The sequence below is a fragment of the Giraffa tippelskirchi genome, chromosome 7 (genome assembly GCF_054371585.1).
Source record: "Giraffa tippelskirchi isolate mGirTip1 chromosome 7, T2T-mGirTip1v1.2.pri, whole genome shotgun sequence".
Taxonomy (NCBI): domain Eukaryota; kingdom Metazoa; phylum Chordata; class Mammalia; order Artiodactyla; family Giraffidae; genus Giraffa; species Giraffa tippelskirchi.
In genome coordinates, this window is record NC_137281.1 from 36,445,984 (window position 1) to 36,468,484 (window position 22,501).

General features: G+C 41.6%; 2 protein-coding genes and 1 non-coding gene across 10 annotated transcripts in view; all 3 read right to left on the bottom strand.

Moving 5' to 3' along the window:
- Nucleotides 1-10,931, bottom strand: part of LOC145513683 (liver carboxylesterase-like) — a 47,325-nt gene extending 36,394 nt beyond the window's left edge. For 3 of the 6 annotated variants that reach the window (XM_081510658.1, XM_081510661.1, XM_081510656.1), the window contains exon 1: nt 8,940-9,268. The gene's annotated coding sequence lies outside the window, so the exon portion shown is untranslated. Of the gene's footprint in view, nt 1-8,939; nt 9,269-10,838 lie in introns of those variants that run through there. The other 3 variants (XM_081510657.1, XM_081510662.1, XM_081510663.1) reach the window with 3 other exon arrangements.
- TRNAC-ACA (transfer RNA cysteine (anticodon ACA)) lies at nt 2,205-2,277 on the bottom strand. Its single transcript has one exon. It is a non-coding gene; the product is annotated as a tRNA-Cys (tRNA).
- A 7,528-nt stretch (nt 10,932-18,459) lies between the features above and the next one.
- Nucleotides 18,460-22,501, bottom strand: part of CES5A (carboxylesterase 5A) — a 264,129-nt gene continuing 260,087 nt past the window's right edge. For 2 of the 3 annotated variants that reach the window (XM_081510654.1, XM_081510652.1), the window contains 3 exons: nt 21,918-22,067; nt 19,058-19,130; nt 18,460-18,967 (listed from right to left, as the gene is read on the bottom strand). In XM_081510654.1, coding sequence (XP_081366780.1) covers nt 18,736-18,967; nt 19,058-19,130; nt 21,918-22,067 — 455 coding nt within the window. In that variant the 3' untranslated portion in view covers nt 18,460-18,735. The remainder of the gene's footprint in view (nt 18,968-19,057; nt 19,131-21,917; nt 22,068-22,501) is intronic. The other variant, XM_081510653.1, reaches the window with a different exon arrangement.

Here is a 22,501-nt window from a genome sequence, read left to right on the forward strand (position 1 = left end):
TATCACATACTTTTAGACCCAGTAAGGAAGCAGCCACTTGAAAGGAGCCTAGATCTGATCCACTTGCTGATCTTGGAGAGCCTCCTGAAGAGGCAGGTGACAACTGGGATACCCCCTAAGGAAAAATATTATAGTGGCAGCCATTTATGGGCGCTTGTTCTACCACCAGGACACCAGTGCTAGCAAGTACCATTTGGGAGCCCTCCCTCTAGTCCATTAGCACTGACTCTTCCCTACCCCCAGTTAGTTGGCACAAGTCCCAGGACCCCTCAGGCTGAGCAGTCAGCCTGGGGGACACAGCCCTGCCCATCAGCAGGTCCAGAACCCAGCCTCATCCCTCAACAGGTCAGCACCAGCTGGTAAAACCATCCAATCTCAGCAGCCAACCATACTGGCACATGGCCCTGCCATGAATGGGCTGAAACCAGCCCTGGGACCTACCCCCAACTCAGGATCCCTTGGCAGCCACCTGGGCCAGGGCCCAGCCCCACCTACTGTGGGCCCACAGTAGTCTGCCCAGCCAAAATAGGAGGACCCTGGCAATCCACACGGGTGGCACCACTAGAGCCTATAATTTTGGTGACCTGAGGGGAGTATGCTGCTGGCTCCTATAGGACAACAGCTGCATGAGGCCACTTCTCCAAGGCTGGGGAATGTAACTGACCTATCTAATACAAAAAAAATGAAAACAGAGCTAGGCAAAAGGAAAATATGTTACAAGGAAGGAATAAGATAAAACCCTAGAAGAACTGGAGATAAACAATCTACTCCATAAAGGGTTCAAGGTAATGAATATTAAGAGCCTCAACAAACTAGAGAAGAATGGATGAACACAGTGAGAAGCACAACAAAGAGAAAAGTATAAAGAAAAATAGAGCTGAAGAATACAACAACTGAAATTAAAAACATGCTAGAAGGAATCGTCAGTAGAATAGGTGATACGAAGGAACAAATCAGTGAGCTGCAGGACAGAGTAGCGGGGAATCCCCAAAGTGCAAAAGGGAAAAAAAAAGAATAAAAAAAATTAGAATAGTTTAAAAGACCTCCGGGACAACATCAAGTATACTATCATTTGCAGGATAGGGGTTCCAGAAAGAGAAGAGAGAGAGAAAGGGGCAGAAAACTTATTTGAAGAAATGATAGCTGAAAACTTCCCTAATATGGGAAAGGAATCAGACATCCAGATCCAGAAAGCACAGAGTGTCCCAAACAAGATCAAACCAAGAGGTCCACACCAAGACAAAATGTCAAAAGCTAAAGAGAGACTATTAAAAGCACCAAGGTTAAACCAACTAGTTATGCCTAATGAAATTCTCATAAAGCAACAGCTGACTCTTCAGCAGAAACTCCACATGTCAGGAGGGAGTGGCATGATATATTTGAAGTCATGAAAGGCAAAATCCTAAAATCAAGAATACTCTGCCTGGCAAGGTTATCATTCAGGTTTGAAAGTAAGATGAAGAATTTAAGCTAAAAGAAGGCTTCCCTGGTGACTCAGTGGTAAAGAATCCACCTGCCAATGCAGGTTCAATCCCTGGGTAGGGAAAATTGGATTTTCCCTGGAGAAGGAAATGGCAACCCACTCCAGCATTCATGCCAGGGAAATCCCATGGACAGAGGAGCCTGGCAGGCTACAGTCCACGGGTTCGCAAAAAAGAGTTGGACATGACTTAGCGATTGAACAACAAAAGCTAAGGGTTTGATACCAGAAAACCAGCTTTACAGTAAATGCTAAAGAGACTTCTCTAAGAATGAAAGACCACAGTTAGAGATAAGAAATTTACAGAAGAAAATATCTCACTGGTAACCAATGGTAGTAGATCAGCTCCTCTACAACAAAGGGCCACATCAAGATGGGCTGGCTGGGCAGAGTCATGGTGTTCCCCAAGCCCCACCCCCAGTATGGTGACCCACAAGCAGGAGGGATCTCACAAACACACTGCTTATCCCTGAGGAGCGAGGGGTCTGTGCCCACTCGCCCTTGGGACCTGAACTGGAGAGACAGCTCTCAAGATGCCTGATTTTAAAAACCAACAGGGCTCCTGTTCAGGAGAACTATGGGCCTATAAGTGAGTGAGTGAAGCCGCTCAGTCATGTCCGACTGTTTGCGACCCCATGGACTGTAGCATACCAGGCTCCTCTGCCCATGGAATTCTCCAGGCAAGAGTACTGAAGTGGGTTGCCGTTTCCTTCTCCAGAGGATCTTCCCAACCCAGGGATCGAACCTGGGTCCTCCCGCATTGTAGGCAGATGCTTTACCATCTGAGCCACCAGGGAAGTCCTAATAGGGAGTGGAGATTTCTCTCTTAAAGAGATCGTACTCAAACTCACTTGCCTGGGATCTAGCGCAAAAGCAGCAGATGCCTAGACCATTTGTGAAGAAAATTTATTTGGTAATCCTTAAGCATCTGCTGGAGGGGCAGGAACCTGTTGGGATGCTCTCTGGAGACACAGACACTGGTGGGCACCCTTTTTGCTTCTCCTTCTGCCTTGCTAACATCAGTTTGGCAGACACATTTCCTGCACTCTGCCTCCGACCTGCTAGCTCTGGGGGGCATGTCCGGCATCTGAGACTTTCGCTTGGCCCCACCAAAGCTGACTAAAGAAGTGCCTCACCCCTGTACCACTTCTGCAGTCCCACCAAAGCCAGTTGGGTGGGTAGCTACAGTCTTGCCAAACCTGGCTGGGCAAGTACCCTGCCCTTGCACTGCTCCTGTTACCCTCCCCCAAAGCCGGCAGACACATGCAGGCCATAACTGGGACACCCACTGAGTGGCTCACTTTGGTGGCAAGGAGTTTTATATTTCTGGGTCCCAGGGGTCTGAAAAATCAGAAAGTTCTTGACACCCTCAAAAACTGGCACCTATCAAGAAAAAAATCAGGCTGCTTAGAAACAGACTCACAGACTTAGAGAATGAACTTTTGGTTGTCAGGGAGTAAGGATGTGGGGAAGGGATAGTTAGGGAGTTTGGGATGGACATGTACACATTGTTATATTTAAAATGCATAACCAATAAGGACCTACTGCACAGGGAACTCTGCTCAATGCTATGTGACAGCCTGGATGGGAAAGGAGTTGGGGGGAGAAAGGATACATATATATATGTGGCTGAGTCCCTTTGCTGTCCGCCTGAAACTATTAAAACATTGTTAATTGACTATATTCCAATATAAAATAGAAAGTTAAAAAAAATCTAAACCACAAAATTTAAAAAAATCAGGCTGCTTGGATAATCACAAATGACTAAGAGACAACCCAAGCTAGATCAGGTTAAATGCTGTTTCATCTCCTACTCAAGTCTGTTACTTCAAGACTGGGAGAGATAGCTATTTTGCCTAATATCAATACATAGGAATAAATACAGAGAGCAAAACAAAATGAGGAGATAGAGGAATATTTTCCAAATGAAAGAATAAGATAAAACCCCAGGAAAACCTTAATGAAATAGAAATAGGTAATTTACCCAATAGAAGTCTAAAAGTAACGGTCATGAGGATGCTCACTGAATTTGGGAGAGGACAGGATGAACACAGCAGAATTTCAGCAAAGAGAAAACACGAGAAGGTACCAAACAAATCACAGGCCCGCAGAACACAATAACTGAACCAAAAATATACTGGACGTGTTCAACAGCAGACTAGAAGAAGCATCAAAAAGAATCAGTGACTTGGAAGACAGGGCAGTGGAACTTACTCAAACAGAGCATCAAAGAGAAAAAAAGGACTTTAAAAAATGAAGATAACTTAAGGCACCTATAGGACCACATCAAGCAGAATACCATTCACATTATAGGGATCCAAAAAACACAAGAAGAGAAAAGAGAGTCACTTCAAATCTAACCTGAAGAAGAAAATGGCAACCTGCTCCAGTATTCTTGCTGGAAAATCCCATGGATAGAAGAGCCTGGCGAGCCCCAGTCTGTGTGGTTACAAAGAGTCGGACATGACTGAGCAGCTAACACTTCACTTCAGATCTAAAGATGCACACAAACTGAAAGTAAGGAGATGGGTGATCTCTGAATTTTTGTTTTCCCAGCTCATATAAAAGTTATATTTACACCCTAAAACAGTCTATTAGGACTTCCTAAGAGGCTCAGATGGTAAAGAGTTTGCCTACAATTCAGGAGACCTGGGTTCGATCCCTGGGTTGGGAAGATCCTCTGGAGAAGGAAATGGCAACCCACTCCAGTACTCTTGCTTGGAAAATCCCATGGATGGAGAAGCCTGGTAGGCTACAGTCCATGGGGGTCACAAAGAGTCAGACACAATTAAGCGACTTCACTTTCTTTCATAATAGTCTATTAAGTATTCAATAGCATTATGTTTTTTTTAAAAAATCAATGCTTATACCTTAATTTAAAAATACATTTTTGCTAAAAAAAAGTGCTAACCATCATCTGAGCCTTCAGCAAATCATAATCTTTTTGCTGGTAGAGGGTCTTACCTTGATGTTGACAGCTGCTGACTGGTGAGGGTATTGGTTGCTGAACGTTGGGCTGACTGTGGCAATTTTTAAAGATAACAGTGAAGTCTGTGCATTGATTGACTCTTCCTTTCATGAATGATTTATCTGTAGAATGCAATGCTGTTTGATGGCATTTTACCTACAGTAGGACTCCTTTCAAAATTGGAGTCAGTTCAGTTCAGTTCAGTCACTCAGTTGTGTCCGATTCTTTGCAACCCCATGAACCACAGCATGCCAGGCCTTCCTGTCCATCACCAACTCCTGGAGTCCACCCAAACCCATTTTCATTGAGTCAGTGATGCTATCCAACCATCTCATCCTCTGTCATCTCCTTCTCCTCCTGCCCTCAATCTTTCCCAGAATCAGGGTCTTTTCAAATGAGTTAGCTCTTCCCATCAGGTGGCCAAAGTATTGGAGTTTCAGCTTCAACATCAGTCCTTCCAATGAACACCCAGGACTGATCTCCCTTAGGATGGACTGGATGGATCTCCTTGCAGTCCAAGGGACTCTCAAGAGTCTTCTCCAACACCACAGTTCAAAAGCATCAATTCTTCGGTGCTCAGCTTTCTTTATAGTCCAACTCTCACACCCATACATGACCCCTGGAAAAATCATAGCCTTGACTAGATGGATCTTTGTTGACAAAGTAATGTCTCTGCTTTTTAATATGCTGTCTAGGTTGGTCATAACTTTCCTTCCAAGGAGCAAGTCTTTTAATTTCATGGCTGCAATCACCATCTGCAGTGATTTTGGAGCCCCCCAAAATAAAGTCAGCCACTGTTTCCCCATCTATTTGCCATGAAGTGATGGGCCCAGATGCCATGATCTTAGTTTTCTGAATGTTGAGCTTTAAGCCAACTTTTTCACTCTCCTCTTTCACTTTCATCAAGAGGCTCTTTAGTTCTTCTTTGCTTTCTGCCATAAGGGTGGTATCATCTGCATATTTGAGGTTCTTGGTATTTCTCCCGGCAATCTTGATTCCAGCTTGTGCTTCCTCCAGCCCAGCGTTTCTCATGATGTACTCTGCATATAAGTTAAATAAGCAGGTGACAATATACAGCCTTAACGTACTCCTTTTCCTATTTGGAACCAGTCTGTTGTTCCATGTCCAGTTCTAACTGTTGCTTCCTGACCTGCATACAGATTTCTCAAGAGGCAGGTCAGGTGGTCTGGTATTCCCATCTCTTTCAGAATTTTCCACAGTTTATTGTGATCCACACAGTCAAAGGCTTTGGCATAGTCAATAAAGCAGAAATAGATGTTCTTCTGGAAGTCTCTTGCTTTTTCGATGATCCAGGGGATGTTGGTAATTTGATCTCTGGTTCCTCTGCCTTTTCTAAAACCAGCTTGAACATCTGGAAGTTCACGATTCACATATTGCTGAAACCTGGCTTGCAGAATTTTAAGCATTACTTTACTAGTGTGTGAGATGAGTGCAATTGTGCGGTAGTTCAAGAATTCTTTGGCATTGCCTTTCTTTGGGATTGGAATGAAAACTGACCTTTTCCAGTCCTGTGGCCACTGCTGCGTTTTCCAAATTTGCTGGCATATCGAGTGCAACACTTTCACAGCATCATCTTTGAGGATTTGAAATAGCTCAACTGGAATTCCATCACTGCCACTAGCTTTGTTCGTAGTGATGCTTCCTAAGGCCCACTTGACTTCAATTGGAGTCAAATTCTCCCAAATCCTGCTGCTGCTTTACCAATGAAGTTTATGTAATATCCTAAATCCTTATTGTTATTTTTACAATCTTCACAACATCTTCATCAGGAATAGATTCCATCTAAAGTAGTCGCTTTCTTTGCTCATCATTAGAAGCAACTCCTCAGCTGTTGAAGTTTTATCATGAAAACATATACTTTACCATATGTTAAATGGGTAGCCAGTGGGAATTTGCTGAGTGACACAGAGAGCCTAAATCCGGTGCTCTGTGACAACCAAGAGGGGTGGAATGGGGGTGGGAGATGGGAGGGAGGCATAAGAGAGAGGGGACTTGTGTATACCTATGGCTGATTCATGTTGATGTATGGCATAGGCCAATACAATATTGTAAAGCAATTATCCTCCAATTTAAAAAAGGTAAAAAAGTTTTATCATGAGATCGCAGTAATTCAGTCACATCATGAGGTTCCACTTCTAATTCTAGTTCTCCTGCTATTTCCATCACATCTGCAGTTAGTTCCTCCACCGAAGTCTTGAACCCTTCAAAGTCATCCATGAAAGCTGGAATCAACTTCTTCTAAACTATTGTTAATATTGACATTTGCGCTTCTTCACGTGATTCATGAATGTTCTTAATGGCATCTAGAATGATGAATCCTTTCCAGAAGGTTTTCAATTTCCTTTGCCCAGATCCATCAGAGGAATCACACTGTAGTGTCTATAACCTGAATGAAATGTATTTCTTAAATAACATGACTTGAAGGTTTAAACTAGCCCTTGATCCATGGACCGCAGAATGGATGTTTAAGCAGCATGAAAATAGAGCTCTTGAGTGACTAGGTGCATTGTCAGTGAGCAGTAATATTTTGAAAGGAATCCTTCTTTTCCCTGAGCACTAGGTCTGAACAGTGGGCTTACAATTTTTGGCAAACCATGTTAGAAACAAATGTATTGTCATCCAGGCTTTGTGGTTCCATTTACATAGCACAAGCAGAGTAGATTTAGAATAATTCTTCTAAGCGCCCTAGGATTTTCAGAATGGTAAATGAACATTGACTCAACTGAAAGTCAGCAGCTGCATTAGCCCCTAACAACAGAGCTGGCCTGTCCTCTGAAGTTTTGAAAGCAGATAGTCACTTCTCCTCTCTAGCTGTGAAAATCCTAGATGGATCTTCTTCTAATAGAAGGTTGTTTATATTGAAAATCTGTCACTAGCGCAGCTGCCTTTGCTAATCATTTTAGCTAGACAGTCTGGATGATTTGCTGCACTTTCTTGGCACTTCTTTGTTCTTCTATGTTATGGGGACAGTTTCTTTCCTTAAACCTTATGAACCAAGCTCTGCTAGTTTCAAACTTTTATTCTGCAGCTTCCTCACCTGTCTCAGCCTTCACAGAATTAAAGGAAGTCAGGGTCATGCACTAGATTAGATTTTGGCTTAAGGGAATGTTGTAACTGGTTTGATCTTCTATCTGACCACTAAAACTTTTTCCATATCGGCAATAAGGCTGTTTTGCTTTCTCACCATTTGTGTTTACTGGAGTAGCACTCTTCATTTCCTTCAAGAACCTTCCCTTTGCATTTACAGTTTGACTAACAGATTGGCACCAGAAGCCTAGCTTTCAGCCTTCTTGGCTTTCAGCATGCCTTTCTCACTAAGCTTATTCATTTCTAGCTTTTGATTTAAAGAGACGTGAAACCCTTCCTTTCACTTGAATGTTTAGAGGCCATTGTAGGGTTGTTAATTGGCCAAATTCCAATACAGCTTTGTCTCAGAGAATAGGGAGGTCTGAGGAGACGGAGAGACGGAGGGGATGGTCCATCAGTGGAGTAGTCAGAATACACACATTTATTAAGTTTGTCATCTTATGTGAACATGACAGCGTGTTTCCTGGTGCCAGAAGACAATTCTAATAGATCAAAGATCACTAGTCACAGACCGTCATAATAAATAGAATAAGGAAGAAAAGTTTGAAATATTGTGAGAATTACCAAAATGTGACATAGAGATACAAAGTGAGTAAATGCTTTCGGAAAAATAGCACCAACAGATTTGCTCCACACACGGTTGCCACAAACTTTCAATTTGTAAAAAATGCAATATTTCTGAAGAACAATAAAGTCAAGTACAATAAAATGAGGTATGTCTATAAAGGGGCCCAGATACATAGATGATAGATAGATGTGTGTGTGTATGTGTTAGTTGCTCAGTTGTGTCCGACTCTTTGTGACCCCATAGACTGTAGCCCACCAGGCTCCTCTGTCCATGGAATTCCCCAGGCAAGAATACTGGACTGGGCTGCTATTCCCTTCTCCAGGGGATCTTCCCAACCCAGGGACTGAACTCACGTCTCCCACATTGCAGGCAGATTCTTTACCATCTGAGCCAGCAAGGAAGCCTGAGAGCTAGATATAGATGATAGATAATGGATGAATGAATAGATAGGTAGGTAAATTCACCTTTTATCAATCATCCCACTGTAAACAAAGAGATCTATTTCCTACAGGTCAAGGTACAAAAACTGTTCTCTAAACCTCAAAGTTGTGCTTCAGCAACCATGACAATACCAGCCATGCTGCTCACTGGGCTGACTCTCGCCCTGTCCTGCACATTTATGGCCGAGCTTCTATACACCTTTGCTGGCCTTTATCCTCCCATTCATTCTGGTCCCAATTTAAGACTCATTCCATCCATACAGCATATCAATCTCTTTGCCCAGGAATTCCCTTGTATTTGAACACAATCAAATGACGAGTTAGATTTTTTTCCTCCCCACACCTCCCAGGGAATAAAATGAGGTGCACACTTACAAACTAGCAGAGCACAGGGCTATGGTGTGCTGGATCTGTCTCAGCTGTAGGAAGGGAGGTTCGTCTCGCAAATTTGTTACGTAGGGCAGCGGTCGCCCAGGCAGGGCAGCTTTCCAGGTCTAGGTCCTGAACCCCACCTCTGCCAGGAGAGGAAACCCGTGACTTGTGGCCAAGACCAGGGGCTGAGAGGGAGGAGGATTGGGCTTCGAGGCGTCAGGCAGAAAGGTCCACAGCGCAAAGGGCCGCTGAGAGAGGAGTAGAAAGAACAGGATCCGCTGGGGAAGGAACTGCTTCCGACCCATCTGAGGCCCCGAGGGATTGATGGAAAACTAGAAAAAATAGGAAAGGAAAAGACTGCTGGCTCCAAACTCTGTTCTGCCTGTGAGTCATTTCAGTCAGACTTTTTTTTTTTTAATTGGAGTATAATTGCTTTACAATGTTGTGTTAGTTTCTGTTGTACAACAACATAAATCAGCCATATATGTACATCTATCCCCTCCCTCCTGAGCCTTCCATCCCACCCCTCTAGGTCATCACAGAGTACCGAGCTGAGCTCCCTGTGCCATACAGCAGCTTCCCACTGGTCATTCTGTGGTAGCGTATATACGTCGATGCTACTCTCTGCATTTTCCCTACCCTCCCCTTCCTTCACTGTGTCCACCAGTCTGTTCTCTACATCTGTGTGCCTATTCCTGCCCTTGAGGTAATGAACTACACTTTTCCCCTTTCCAAATATCACAGAGAAAAGAGACAATGATTAATGGTGTTGGTTTGCAACTTAACTATTTTGTATAGCTTTCTTTTCCTTCTAAGCTCTAGCATATCACAGCACCTGCGTCCCACGAGCCCTGAGGAAAGGGAAACTTTTTCCGCTTTTACATTGCTGCCCTCTGCTGGATGAGAGGAAATTCACAGGTCAAGACTGATTTCTTTTTTTTTTAATTAATTAATTAATTAATTTTAATTGGAGGATAATTTTTTTACAATATTGTGATGGTTTTTGCCATATATCAACATGAATCACCCATGGGAGCACATGTGTCTCCCCATCCTGAACCTCCCTTCCTACATTCCTCCCCACCCCATCCCTCTCGGTTGTCCCAGAGAACTGGCTTTGAGTGCCCTGCTTCATGCATCAAAGCAGGTCATTTATTTTACATATGGTAATATACATGTTTCAGTGCTATTCACTCAAATCATCCCACCCTCCCCTTCTCCCACATAGACCAAAGGTCTGTTTTTTACCTCTGTGTCTCTTTTGCTGCCTTGCATATAGGATCGTCGTTACCATTTTTCTAAATTCCACGTATGTGTGTTTATATACTGTATTGGTGTTTCTCTTTCTGACTTACTTCACTCTGTACAAGAGGCTCCAGTTTTGTCCACCTCATTAGAACTGTGGAGTCTGTTCTTCTAAGCAGAACAATGATATTGGAGACTCTAGCATTCTTTGCAGTAAGTCATGGCTGTAGTAATTTTAGATTTGTCATAAGGAATTTGATTTTTTTTTAAGGAATACTTTTCACGTGATAAAGTAAAACATCTTAAATGTTTATGTTGTTATAAAAGAAATGAAATTAAAAATTTTATTTTCAATTACTGGTATGGATGGATACAGTTGATATTTTACTATATGTTTAATGAGAATTTATGAACTTACTTTCTCTAGTAATGTTTTAAGTCTTGAAATTTGCTAATTATATAATTTTAATGGAAAATGATTTCGTCTTTAAAGTTTTGTTTGGGTTTGATTTAGTAATTCAAATTCAAGATTGTCTGATAAAAATAAGGGATTTTTCTGTAAATAAAGAAGTTTTAAAGTTTGCAACAAGAAAGTAATTAAATATTTCATGCTTTTAGAATGATGAAAAAGCAGAAGTGTCTGTGAAATACATGTACCTGTATTGTTGAAGAAGTGATGTGATCTTCCAGAAGTGAATTTGTAGAACAAAAGGACGGTAATGTTAATAGGGCACTGCCTTTGATCCAGTTGATCTTCTGCCAATTCAGAAGCCAGAAACAGTTTTAAAAGTATCAATAAAAGTACATTTGCACTGTATAAGTTTAAGCTTACAGAATAATAATGTGACTTACATGTATCATGAAATGATTACCACAATATTAGTGAACAGCCATCATCTCATACAGATACAAAACTAAAGAAAGAGTAAACTTTTTTCCCCTTGTGATGAAAACTCTTAGGATTTACTCTCTTAACAACTTTCATACATAACATTTTCCAGGCAAGAATTTCCTGAGAAACCTGTATGCAAGTCAAGAAGCCACAGTTAGAACCAGACATGGGACAATGGGCTGGTTCAAAATTGGGAAAGGAGTATGTCAAGGCTGTATATTGTCACCCTGCTTATTTAACTTATATGCAGAGTACATCATGCAAAATGCCAGCTGGAGGAAGCACAAGCTGGAATCAAGATTGCCAGGAGAAATATCAATTACCTCAGACATGCAGATGACACCACCCTCACGGCAGAAAGTGAAGAGGAACTAAAGAGCCTTTTGATGAAGGTGAAAAAGGAGTGAAAAGGCTTAAAACTCAACGTTCAAAAAACCAAGACCATGGCATCTGGTCCCATCACTTCATGGCAAATAGATGGGGAAATAATGGAAACAGTGAGAGACTTTATTTTGGGGGGCTCCAAAATCACTGCAGCTGGTGACTGCAGCCATGAAATTAAAAGACACTTGCCCCTTGAAAGAAAAGCTATGACAAAACTAGACAGTGTATAAAAAGCAGAGACATTACTTTGCCAACAAAGATCCAATAGTCAAGGCTATGGTTTTTCCAGTAGTCATGTATGGATGTGAGAGTTGGACCATAAAGAAGACTGAGCGCCGAAGAATTAATGTTTTTGAACTGTGGTGTTGGAGAAGACTCTTGAGAGTCCCTTGCACTGCAAGGAGACCCAACCAGTCAATCCTAAAGGAAATCAGTCCTGAATATTCATTGGAAGGACAGATGTTGAAGCTGAAGCTCCTATACTTTGGCCACCTGATGCAAAGAACTGACTCATTGGAAAAGGCCCTGATGCTGGGAAAGATTGAAGGCAGGAGAAGAAGGGGACGATAAAGGATGAGATGGTTGGAAGGCATCACTGACTCAATGGACATGAGTTTGAGCAAGTATGGGAGATGGTGAAGGACAAGGAAGCCTGGCATGCTGCAGTCCATGGAGTTGCAAAGAGTCAGACACGACTGAGTAGAATGAATAACAAGGCAAGAATACAGGAGTGGGTGGCCATTTCCCTCTCCAGTGGATCTTCCCGAAGCAGGGATTGAACCCGCATCTCCTGCTTGGCAGGTAGATTCTTTACCGCTGAGCCAGCTGGGAAGCCCTTCATATCTAACATACTGTAGTGTTAATTATGGGGCTTCCCTGGTGGCCCTAGTGGTAAAGAACCTGCCTGCCAATACAGGAGATATAAGCGACCCAGGTTCAGTCCCTGGGTTGGGAAGATGCCCTGGAGGAGGGCATGGCAACCTATTCTTGCCTGGAGACTCTCATAGACAGAGGAGCCTGGTGGGCTACAATCCACAGGGTCGCAAAGAGTTGGCCATGGCTGAAGTGACTTAGCACGCATGCATGCAGTGTTAATTATATTTATTATGCTGTACATTGCATCTGTAGTATTTATTTATCTGATAATGGGAAATTTGTACCTTTTGACAACATTCATACAATTTCACCTTCCCCACCCCTGCCTCTAGTAACCAAAAATATAATCTGTTTTTCTATGAGTTTTTTAGTTTATTTGCTTGTTTGGGCTTCCCAGGTGGTGCAGTTGGTAAAGAATACGCTTGTTAATGCAGGAGATGGAAGAGACACGAGTTTGATCCCTGGGTCAGGAAGATCCCCTGGAGGAGGAAATGGCAACCCACCCCAGTATTCTTGCATGGACAATTCCATGGACAGAGGAGCCCCGAGGGCTATAGTCCATGGGGTCGCAGAGTCAGACACGGCTGAACATAGCACAGCCTTGCTTGCTTGTTTGTTTTTGAAGTGTAATTGCCCTACAACACTCTGTTAGTTCCTATTACATAACATAGTGATCTGATATTTCTACATGTTTCCAAAAAATCACCATGATAAATCTAGTTACCATCTCTCACTATACAATAGCACATATATTTGCTATACCCTCCATGCTGGACATTTTACCTCCACAACTCATTGTTTTACAACTGGAAGTTTGCATTTCTTAATCTCCGTCCCCTATTTTTCTCTTCCATCCAACCCCTACTCCTTGACAACCACCTGTTGGTTCTCTGCATCTATGATTATGTTTCTGTTTTGTTTTTTCATTTGTTTTGTATAAGGGGAATCATACGATAATTATCTTTCTTTGACTTATTTTGCTTAGCATAGTACATCCACTTGTCAAAAACAGCAAGATCTCATTCTTTCTTATGGTTAAGCATATATATATATACACACACACACATATACATATGTGTATATATACCATATCTTCTACATCCATTTGTCTTTTGATGGCACTTAGGCTGCTTCTGTATTTTACCTATTGTAAATAATTCTGCAAGAAACATTTCAAATTAGTGTTTATGTCTCGTTTGGGTAAACTGCCAGGAGTAAAATTTCTGGATCATGTGGCAGTTCTATTTTTAATTTTTTGAGGATTCTCCATACTGTGTTGCATAGTAGCTGCACCAAATTTACATTCCCACCAACAGTGCCAAGGGTCCCCTTTCCTCCACATCCTCACCAACACTTGCTATTTGTCTTTTTTATAATAGCCATTCTGACAGGTGTGAGGTGATACCTCATTGTGGTTTTGATTTTCATTTCCCTGATGATTAGTGATGTTAGCATATTTTCATGTGCCTGTTGGCCTTTGTATATCTTCTTTGGAAAAATGTCTGTTCAGGTCCTCTGCCCATTTTAAAATCAGGTGGTTTTCTTTTTTTTTATGTTGAGTTCTGTGAGTTCTTTGTGCCTTTTGGATATTAGTCTCTTATCATATATATCATTTGCAAATATCTTCTCCCATTTAGTAGATGGACTTTTTGTTTTGTTGATAGTTTCCTTTGCTGTATAAAACCTTTTTAGTTTGATGTAACCTCATTTGTTTGTTTTGGCTTTTGTTTCCCCTACCTGGGGAGATAGATCCAAAAAAAACATTACTAAGACCAAAGTCAAAGAATGTACTACCTATGTTTTCTTCTGCAAGTTTTATGATTTGGGGTCCTACATTTAAGTCTTTAATACTTTTTGAATTTATTTTTGATTATGGTGTGAGAAAGTAGTCCCGTTTGATTATTTTGCATGTTTCTGTCCAGTTTTCCCAGCACCATTTATTGAAGAGGCTGTCTTTACCCTCATTGTATATTCTTACTTACTTTTTCCTAGATTGCGTGCTGTGTGCTCAGTTGCTTCAGTCGTGTCTGACTCTTTGTGACCCTATGGACTATAGCCCACCAGGCTCCCCTGTCCTTGGGATTCTCCAGGCAAGAATACTGGAGTGGGTTGCCATGCCTCCTCCAGGGGATCTTCCTAACCCAGAGATTCAAACTGCATTTCTTACGTCTCCTGCATCGGCAGGCATGTTCTTAGCCATTAGTGTCATCTGGAAAGCCCTAGATTAATGGACCGTATAAGTGTGAGTTCACTTTTGGACTCTCTCCTCTGTTCCATTGATCTGTGTGTCCTTTTTTGTGCCAGGATCATACTGTTTTGATTACCATAGTTTTGTATGAGAGTTTGAAATCAGGAAACACGATACCTTCAGTTTTGTTCTTCTTTCTCAATATTGTTTTGGCTATTCTGGGTCTTCTGTGTCTCCATACAAATAGTTCTAGTTCTGTGAAAGATTCCATGGGTATTTTGATAGGAATTGTGTTGAATCTGTAGACTATCTTGGGTGGTAGGGTCAATTTAACAATATCAGTTCTTCTAATCCATGAGCACAGTATATCTTTCCATTTGTTTGTGTCATCCTTAATTTCTTTGGTCAATGTCTTATAGCATTTTGAGTAGAGGTGTTTTATCTCTTTGGTTAGATTTATTTCTTAGGTATTTTATTCTCTTTGATGTGATTGTGAATGGAATTGTTTTCTAAATTTCTATTTATGATAGTTCATTGTTAGTGTAGAGAAATACAGCAGATTTCTGTATATTAATTTTGTATCCTGAATCTTTACTGAATTCATTGATGAGTTCTAATGCTTTTTCAGTGGTAGCTTTAGGATTTTCCATATAGAGTATCATGCCATCTGCAAACAGGGACAGTTTTACTTCTTTTTTTCCAATCTGGATTCCTTTTATTTCTTTTTCTTGTCAAATTTCTGCAGCTAAGACCAGTACTAAGTTGAATAAAAGTGGTGAGGGTGGGCATCCTTGGCTTGTTCCTGACAAGAGAAAATGACTTCAGCTTTTCATTATTGAGTGTGATGTTATCTGTGGGCTTGTCATAGATGGCCTATATTATGTTGAGGTTTGTTCCCTCTACATCTATTTTTTGAGAGTTTTTTATCATAAATGGATGTCAAATTTTGTCAAAAGCTTTTTCTACATCTATTGTGATTATCATGTGATTTTTATTCTTCAATTTGTTGTTGTGGTATTTCATATTGATTGATTTTCAGATATTGAACTATCCCTGCATGCCTGCCATAAATTCTGCTTGATCATTTTATATGTTCCTTTTACTGCATAGTTGAATTCAATCTGCTAATAGCTTGTTGAGGAATTTGCATCTATGTTTGTTAGTGATATTAGCCTGCAATTTTCTTCTTTTGTGATATCTTTGTTTGATTTTAGTGTCAGGGTGATGTTGGCCTTCTGTAATGAGTCTGACCCAGGTAATTTCAAATTACTGCTTCTGCCCTGGGTCTCAGAGCATGTAAGATTTTGTGTGTGGCCTTAAGTGTGGAGTTTCTGTTTCCTACAGCCTTCTGTCTCTCATGAAAGTTAGATCCACTGGCCTGCCAAGTCAAATGTTTTGGGGGATCATCTTCCCTGTTCAGGACCCCTGGACTGAGGACCCCAATGTGGAGCTTAGACCCCTCATTCTTGGGGGGAGGCTCTGCAGTTGGAATTATAATCCTGTTTGTGGGTTGCCTATACAGGGGTATGGATCTTGACTATACTATTTCTGCCCCTCCAATCCATCTCATTGTAGATCCTCTTTTAATTAACATCTTTAATTATACAAAATATTTTCTGCTAGTCTTCATGTCATTCTCATTGATAGATGCTCTGTAAATAGCTATAATTTAGTTTGCCCATGAGAATAGGTAGAATTGGGGTCTTCCTACTCTGCCATCTTGGCCATGCCCCATAAAAGTTGATTTTTTTAAAGATGTTCTAACAATTAGAAAAATACATATGCCACATGATTAACACTCAGCAGTTCTTCTTCAGGATGTGCACTGAACATGTAAAAGCTGAAAATATAGATATCCAGGTCCCTCGCAAGAAGATTTTGCCTCAGTTAGACTGGGGTGTGGCTGGACATTGGATTTTGAAAAAACCCTCCATATAATTCTTCTACTTACACCCTATATAAATTCTGAATTAAATGAAAAAAGTTGGATACCAAGTGTCATTTATATTTCAACTTTGATTTGATAAAACATCTGATTGCATGTAGACAGGAATATAAGGGGAGAGGGCCCTGTATCTGGATGAAGTAGAAATATGCTCCCTCCAGCAAGATACCAACCAAAATAAGAACCATATTTGATTTTAGGACTGCATTCAGTATATAAATAATATGTGTAATTTCATTTAATATAATAATATTTAAAAATATGAGTTGAGTGGTATTTTCTAGTCGGTAGTTTTGCCAAATATCAATGTAGAAATTAGCCTTCTGCAGCTGCAGAAGCAATTGAATTTTCAGCTTGTTTGCATGTGGCTCAGTCCTTCTTTTAAGAGCCATAAAATAACCTGAACATCACTAATCTGCAACTCTCAAAATCACCTAAACTAAAGACAGTCAAATGACTTTGGATCATCTGCTGAGGGAGGCAGCCAACATGGCAGGAAGAGTCTTGCTCTGGAGAGACAAGAGATTCAAGGCCTGGTTGATTCAAGGTTGGCTTGCTGCCAACTCACTAAGTGATCGTGGGTGAATCCCATCACCCCTGCAGATTACTATAAAATGAGAAGGTAAGGGGTCCAAACCTAAACACCTTCAGGGGGCAGGTAATGTCAGTGAGCGAAGAGGGCCAGGACCAAGACAGTGGGGAATCGTGAGGGCTGTGGAACATTGAGAGTTCATTCCTTTGTCAAGGGATATCCACTCCTCAGCTCCTGCAGACTATCAGAGAACAGTTATGAAGGTTGTACACTGTACAAGGACACTATTTCAGAGGACGTGTCATTCATATCATAGATGTAGACATTTTCTGTGGAGAGTTCTGAGGAAAGGATATCTTCTAATTTGCACAAAGGTACTTCACGGGCTTTCAGAAGTCCACGTTACCATGTGGTAATACTGTTTCAATGTCACCAGATCTGTTGTTGTTGAGAAGCTGTAAATATAGCTTTTAAAGTGAAATTTCCCTAATTTAAAATTAGGTGGAAACTAATTCCAAAACATATTTGACATTGGGTGAGCTAAACAAAATACTTGCGGGGATCAGATTCAGGCTGTAAGCGAAGATTTCTAACCTAGATGAACTGTAAGTTACTGACATTTCAGAGACTTTCTTATTCTGTGTACCTCATGTGTAATTCTGAAGGAATAAAAAATAAACACTAATTATCTGGGTAAGTTATATGGATGTAACAGGGATTATATGGGTATAAAAAGTAAAAGTACACCCTTTGAATGATGGTATGTATAATGTTCTCCCTAATTATCATGTGGTTAACTTTAATTCATCTCTTCTTATTACAAATGTTATTTCTCCAGAGAGAGCTTCCTGAGACTTTCACCTAAATTAGGTTCCCCTCTTACACTTTCTTAAAACACCTTACTTTCCTCAGTGAACTCTTCAATGTTATAATGTAAGATAGTCACATGTATGAATGTTTGCTTCCTGTCTCTTTGCTTACCATTCAGTGGAGAGTATGCTTTTGTTAACTGCTATATGCCTGCTGGAGATATTACTGGTATCTATCAGGCATCCATTGCAGATTTACTAAATGATGGATTAGTCTTCACACATTAGTGTAACATCTTTTCTTCTTGGTGTCTCTGACTGAGACTTGTTTGACTTGACTTGTTGCTTGGTGCTTGACTTCTGGGACCCAGACCTTGGAGGACATCTGGTTTCCATTTCTGAGGAGGATCTCTGGTAGGTCCCCCTCCCTGAAATATCTCCAGAGTCAGATAAGAGACATAATTCAAGGCAGTGATGTTCAGGACATCCATTCTTGGTTTGTGGTTAAAATTCACCTGGATGGGGATTGGAGGACTCATAATTTGGGAAACATACACAAGATATGTTTTTCTGATAGAAAGTCCACTTCATCTTGGATGCTGGGACTGGGGGGAGGGTTTTCAGCCCAGAGTTAAATTCTATTCCCTGTACATGTTTTGCATTCTTATTTTATTTTAGATGAGTAACAGGATCATGATGGTGCCAACTGATGGGCCAGTCCTCTTCCAGACTTACTAAAGAAATCTGGTAGCCTTCCAAGACAAATTGCATTTTTTGATGTTGAAAATAGTTTTTTAAGGATCATCCCCAAGTTCCCAAAACACAGATAAAGCAGCTGATTCCATAGAGTAACTGAACATAGATGAAGCTAATGATGGTGGAAGAAATTGTAGGAGAAGGAAAACCAAAACTACACAAAGATAGCTTATCAGGGGGCGAAAGAGAAAATGAAAGGTAGGAGTAGAGAAAGGAAGGTTAAGGAAGAAAGAGAAGCCAGGAGAGCTCCGGATGAGGTCATCATTAAGAGGAGGGTTTCTGTCCAAAATTTCAGCTCCAGCTCTTTCAGTCTCTGTCCCACGCTTATGTTCAAATCCAGCTGCAAGTATTCCTCAGACTGTCTGTAGGCCGGCCACGGAGGCAGACCTTTCCCATTAGGATTCCTGGAAGTGAGAGATTTTTTGCCCCAGAGATCCAGTGAGATTTTCATCCTCAAACACCTGGTTATGGAGGAAGCTGGGAGGTTCACTTACCCAGTCCGAGCAAAGTTAGCCCAGTATCTCATCATCTTCCTGCTCAGCCCTTTCTCTTCCTCTGTGGCTCCTTCTGAAGGAAATAATCACAAAATCTCATTCCCACAATGATTTGCCAGAAGCCCAAGGGGCCTCACATTGGATGAATCACTTTCGCACCTTTCTTTCCATTGCATCCCTAACAGCCTACCAAGTCATCATACTCATTGCGTATTTGCAGACAATGACTTGCCCAAGGAATCATGCCTTCAAATGGCAGAGGCTGAACACACACCTTTGCTGTCTGCCCAACGCTCTTCCAGCCCTTTCCATGTAACTGCAATTTCCCTGGGGACAAAGATCACCTCTCTCCCTCTCTACCAATCCATTAATTGTATTTTTTTATTTGAAAATGTAATACTGCTCAAAGTACAAAATTAGAAATACAGGAAGTGAATCTAATGAAAGTTGAATTTCTCCCCATTTCTTCTCTCTAGTCACTGAGTTACCAGCCTCAGAGGCAACCATTGTTTCCTTGTCCTTGAGTGCACTTCTGAAGGAGTGTAGATGTGCACAGGGGTTTAAGCAGACATCTTTTTACACACTTGGTACTATAATGGACACACATTCTATATCTTTCTCTTTCACTGAAATTGTATCCAGGAGTTAGTTCCACACTGGCACCTATAAAACTTTCATTTGTTGCTCTTTGTTGTTCTAGAAACAGATAATATATAAATATATGTTTATATGTATGTGCTTGTGTGTGTGCTCAGTCATGTCCATCTCTTTGTGACACCATGGACTGTAGCACACCAGGCTCCTCTGTCCATGGGATTTTCCAGGCAAGAATACTAGAGAGGGCTGTCATTTCCCCCTCCAGGGGATCTTCCCAACCCAGGGGTCAAACCCACGTCTCTGGCATCTCCTGCATTGGCAGGCAGATTCTTTTCCACTGAGCCACATGGGAAGCCCATGTTTACATTTAATTATATGTAAATATATAATTCAGGTATCCAGTACTGTATTAATAGGTCTTGACATTTTTTCAATCTCTTGCTCAAAAAAGCAATGTTTCACTGTGTGTGTATATGTATTTTTGCACACGTGGAAGTATGCTGCTGCTGCTGCTAAGCTGTTTCAGTCGTGTCTGCCTCTGTGCAACCCCATAGACAGCAGCCCACCAGGCTCTGCTGTCCCTGGGATTCTCCAGGCAAGAATACTGGAGTGGGTTGCCATTTCCTTCTCCAATGCATGAAAGTGAAAAGTGAAAGTGAAGTCGCTCAGTCGTGTCTGACTCTTTGCAACCCCATGGACTGCAGCCTACCAGGCTCCTCCGTCCATGGGATTTTCCAGGCAAGAGTACTGGAGTGGGTTGCCATGTCCTTCCCTGACGTGGAAATATAATTGCACACACAAAAAATCTTAGAAGTTGAATTGTTGGACTAATGACTACATGCATTTTAAGTTTTGATAGAGGGTTCCATTGATATATGAGGTTGTCTATTATCCCCCACCTGCTCAAATACATTATGTAAAATGTTCTTCCCAACCTTGACCTATGAAAAATGATTACTTGGTCAAGGTTACTTTTCAGTCCTCTTTGCCAGCAGCCAGTCTGGGTAGATTTTTACATTCAAAAGCCACTGGTGTTTCTGTTTCCATAAACTATCTATTTATATCTGTTACCCAGTTTTTGACTGGGTTGTGCTTTTCTCATTGATTTCACAAGTTCTTCAGATATCAAGTAATTTAACTCTTTGACACAAACATATATTGCTCATTTGTCCATTTTTGAGAGTCCATGTGCCCATCACATACTACAGACTCAGTGATGGCTACTGAGTAGTAGTAATATTTATTAAGCACTCACCATGTGATTTATGAGAATTGTTTCATTTAATCCTTATGACAACCTAAGAGGTAGTTCTGTTATTACTGGCATAAAAGATAAAAAAGAATAAATAAAGCAATGAACAAACCACACTACACACACTTTAGAGGAGAGGTTCTGTCCTTATCACAGAGAGGCCAGCATGAACTGGTTAAGGGTCCGTATTGTGCAATTTTTTTAATGAAATAGTTTAGTCATAACTCCTATGTATAGTTCCTGTGGTTTTTAAATTTTTGATAACCTCACTGAACAGGTCATAAGCTCAGGAATAAATGGGTTAACCTCACTAGAAATAGTTCACAAGCATTCACATAAGATCACCTGAATCCACACCACTTTCAGCTACAATTATGAAAAATATGGCTCTTGCCTTTGAAAGCCCTGGGTGGTAGCCTCACAGGAGCTCTGGGAAGGGAAGGGAGGATAAGATCAGGTGTCAGGGAGAGGGAACTAAGTGGTTTTGTTTCTCAAAATGATCAGATTGTGGGACTTCACTGGTGGTCCAGAGACTAAGACTGTGCACTCCCAATGCAGCGGACCCAGGTTTGATCCCTGGTCAGGGAACTAGATCCCACATGCCGCTACTAAGAGTTCACATGGTGCAACTGAAGATCCTGTGTGCCGCAAGGACAATGGAAGAACTCACATGGTACAGCTAAGACCCAGCCCAGCCAACTAAATAAATATCGAATTGCATGAGTGCCCCCAAGGTGCCCGCCCTGGCTTTAGTCCAGACAGAAACATTCATCGAGCAAATGTTGGCCCTTCTTTTTCATCCTGGTTTCTAAAACTATGAGTGGGGCCATTCTCTAGGGAACGGTTGTGTCTGTAAACCAGAGGTTCAGTCCACCCCACAAATCCTCCCAGGCTCTTGCATAGTGGTGGGGTGGGTGAGGCATCATGCTAACAGTGGTGATTCTCTCCTTCTCCACTTATCCCTAGTTCATGTTCCTGCAAGAGCAGGAACCCCTCAGGCCAGTTTCTTACCAAACATGACAATGTCGCCCTTCAGGAAGGCACCTCCAAAGACGAAGCGGATTTCATCAGTGTGATCAGCCTTGACAAAAGGTGGCTTCCTGTCCTTCAAGCACTGGGGTGGATGCTGAAACTCATAGAAGTAGACAGGGGCACCAGCATCTACAGGAAGGTAGAGAGGGTTTGTGGTAGGCATGCAGGCAGGGGACAGTAGAGGCTGGCCCCGCACTCCACCCATCTGGTCTGGGATTCACAGACTCACAGTTGGAACAGCCCAGAGACTAGAGGTGACCTAAACCAAGCTAACTCCTTCTTCCTCATCTGAGGCTAGGGTTTCCTGCTCCTGGAAACAGAACTGATTATCCCTCAGGGCAGCCTGCAAGGGCAACAGTTCTACTTCTCAAAACAAACAAACAAACAAAAACCAAGGGAGGGTGGGATAAATTAGGAGAATAGCATTGACATGTATTTATATACCATATGTAAAATAGAGAGCTAGTGGGAAGCTGTTGTATAGCACAGGAGGTCAGCTCTGTGCTCTGTAATGACCTGGAGGGCTGGGGTGGGGGTGGATGGGAGGGAGGTCCAAGAGGGAG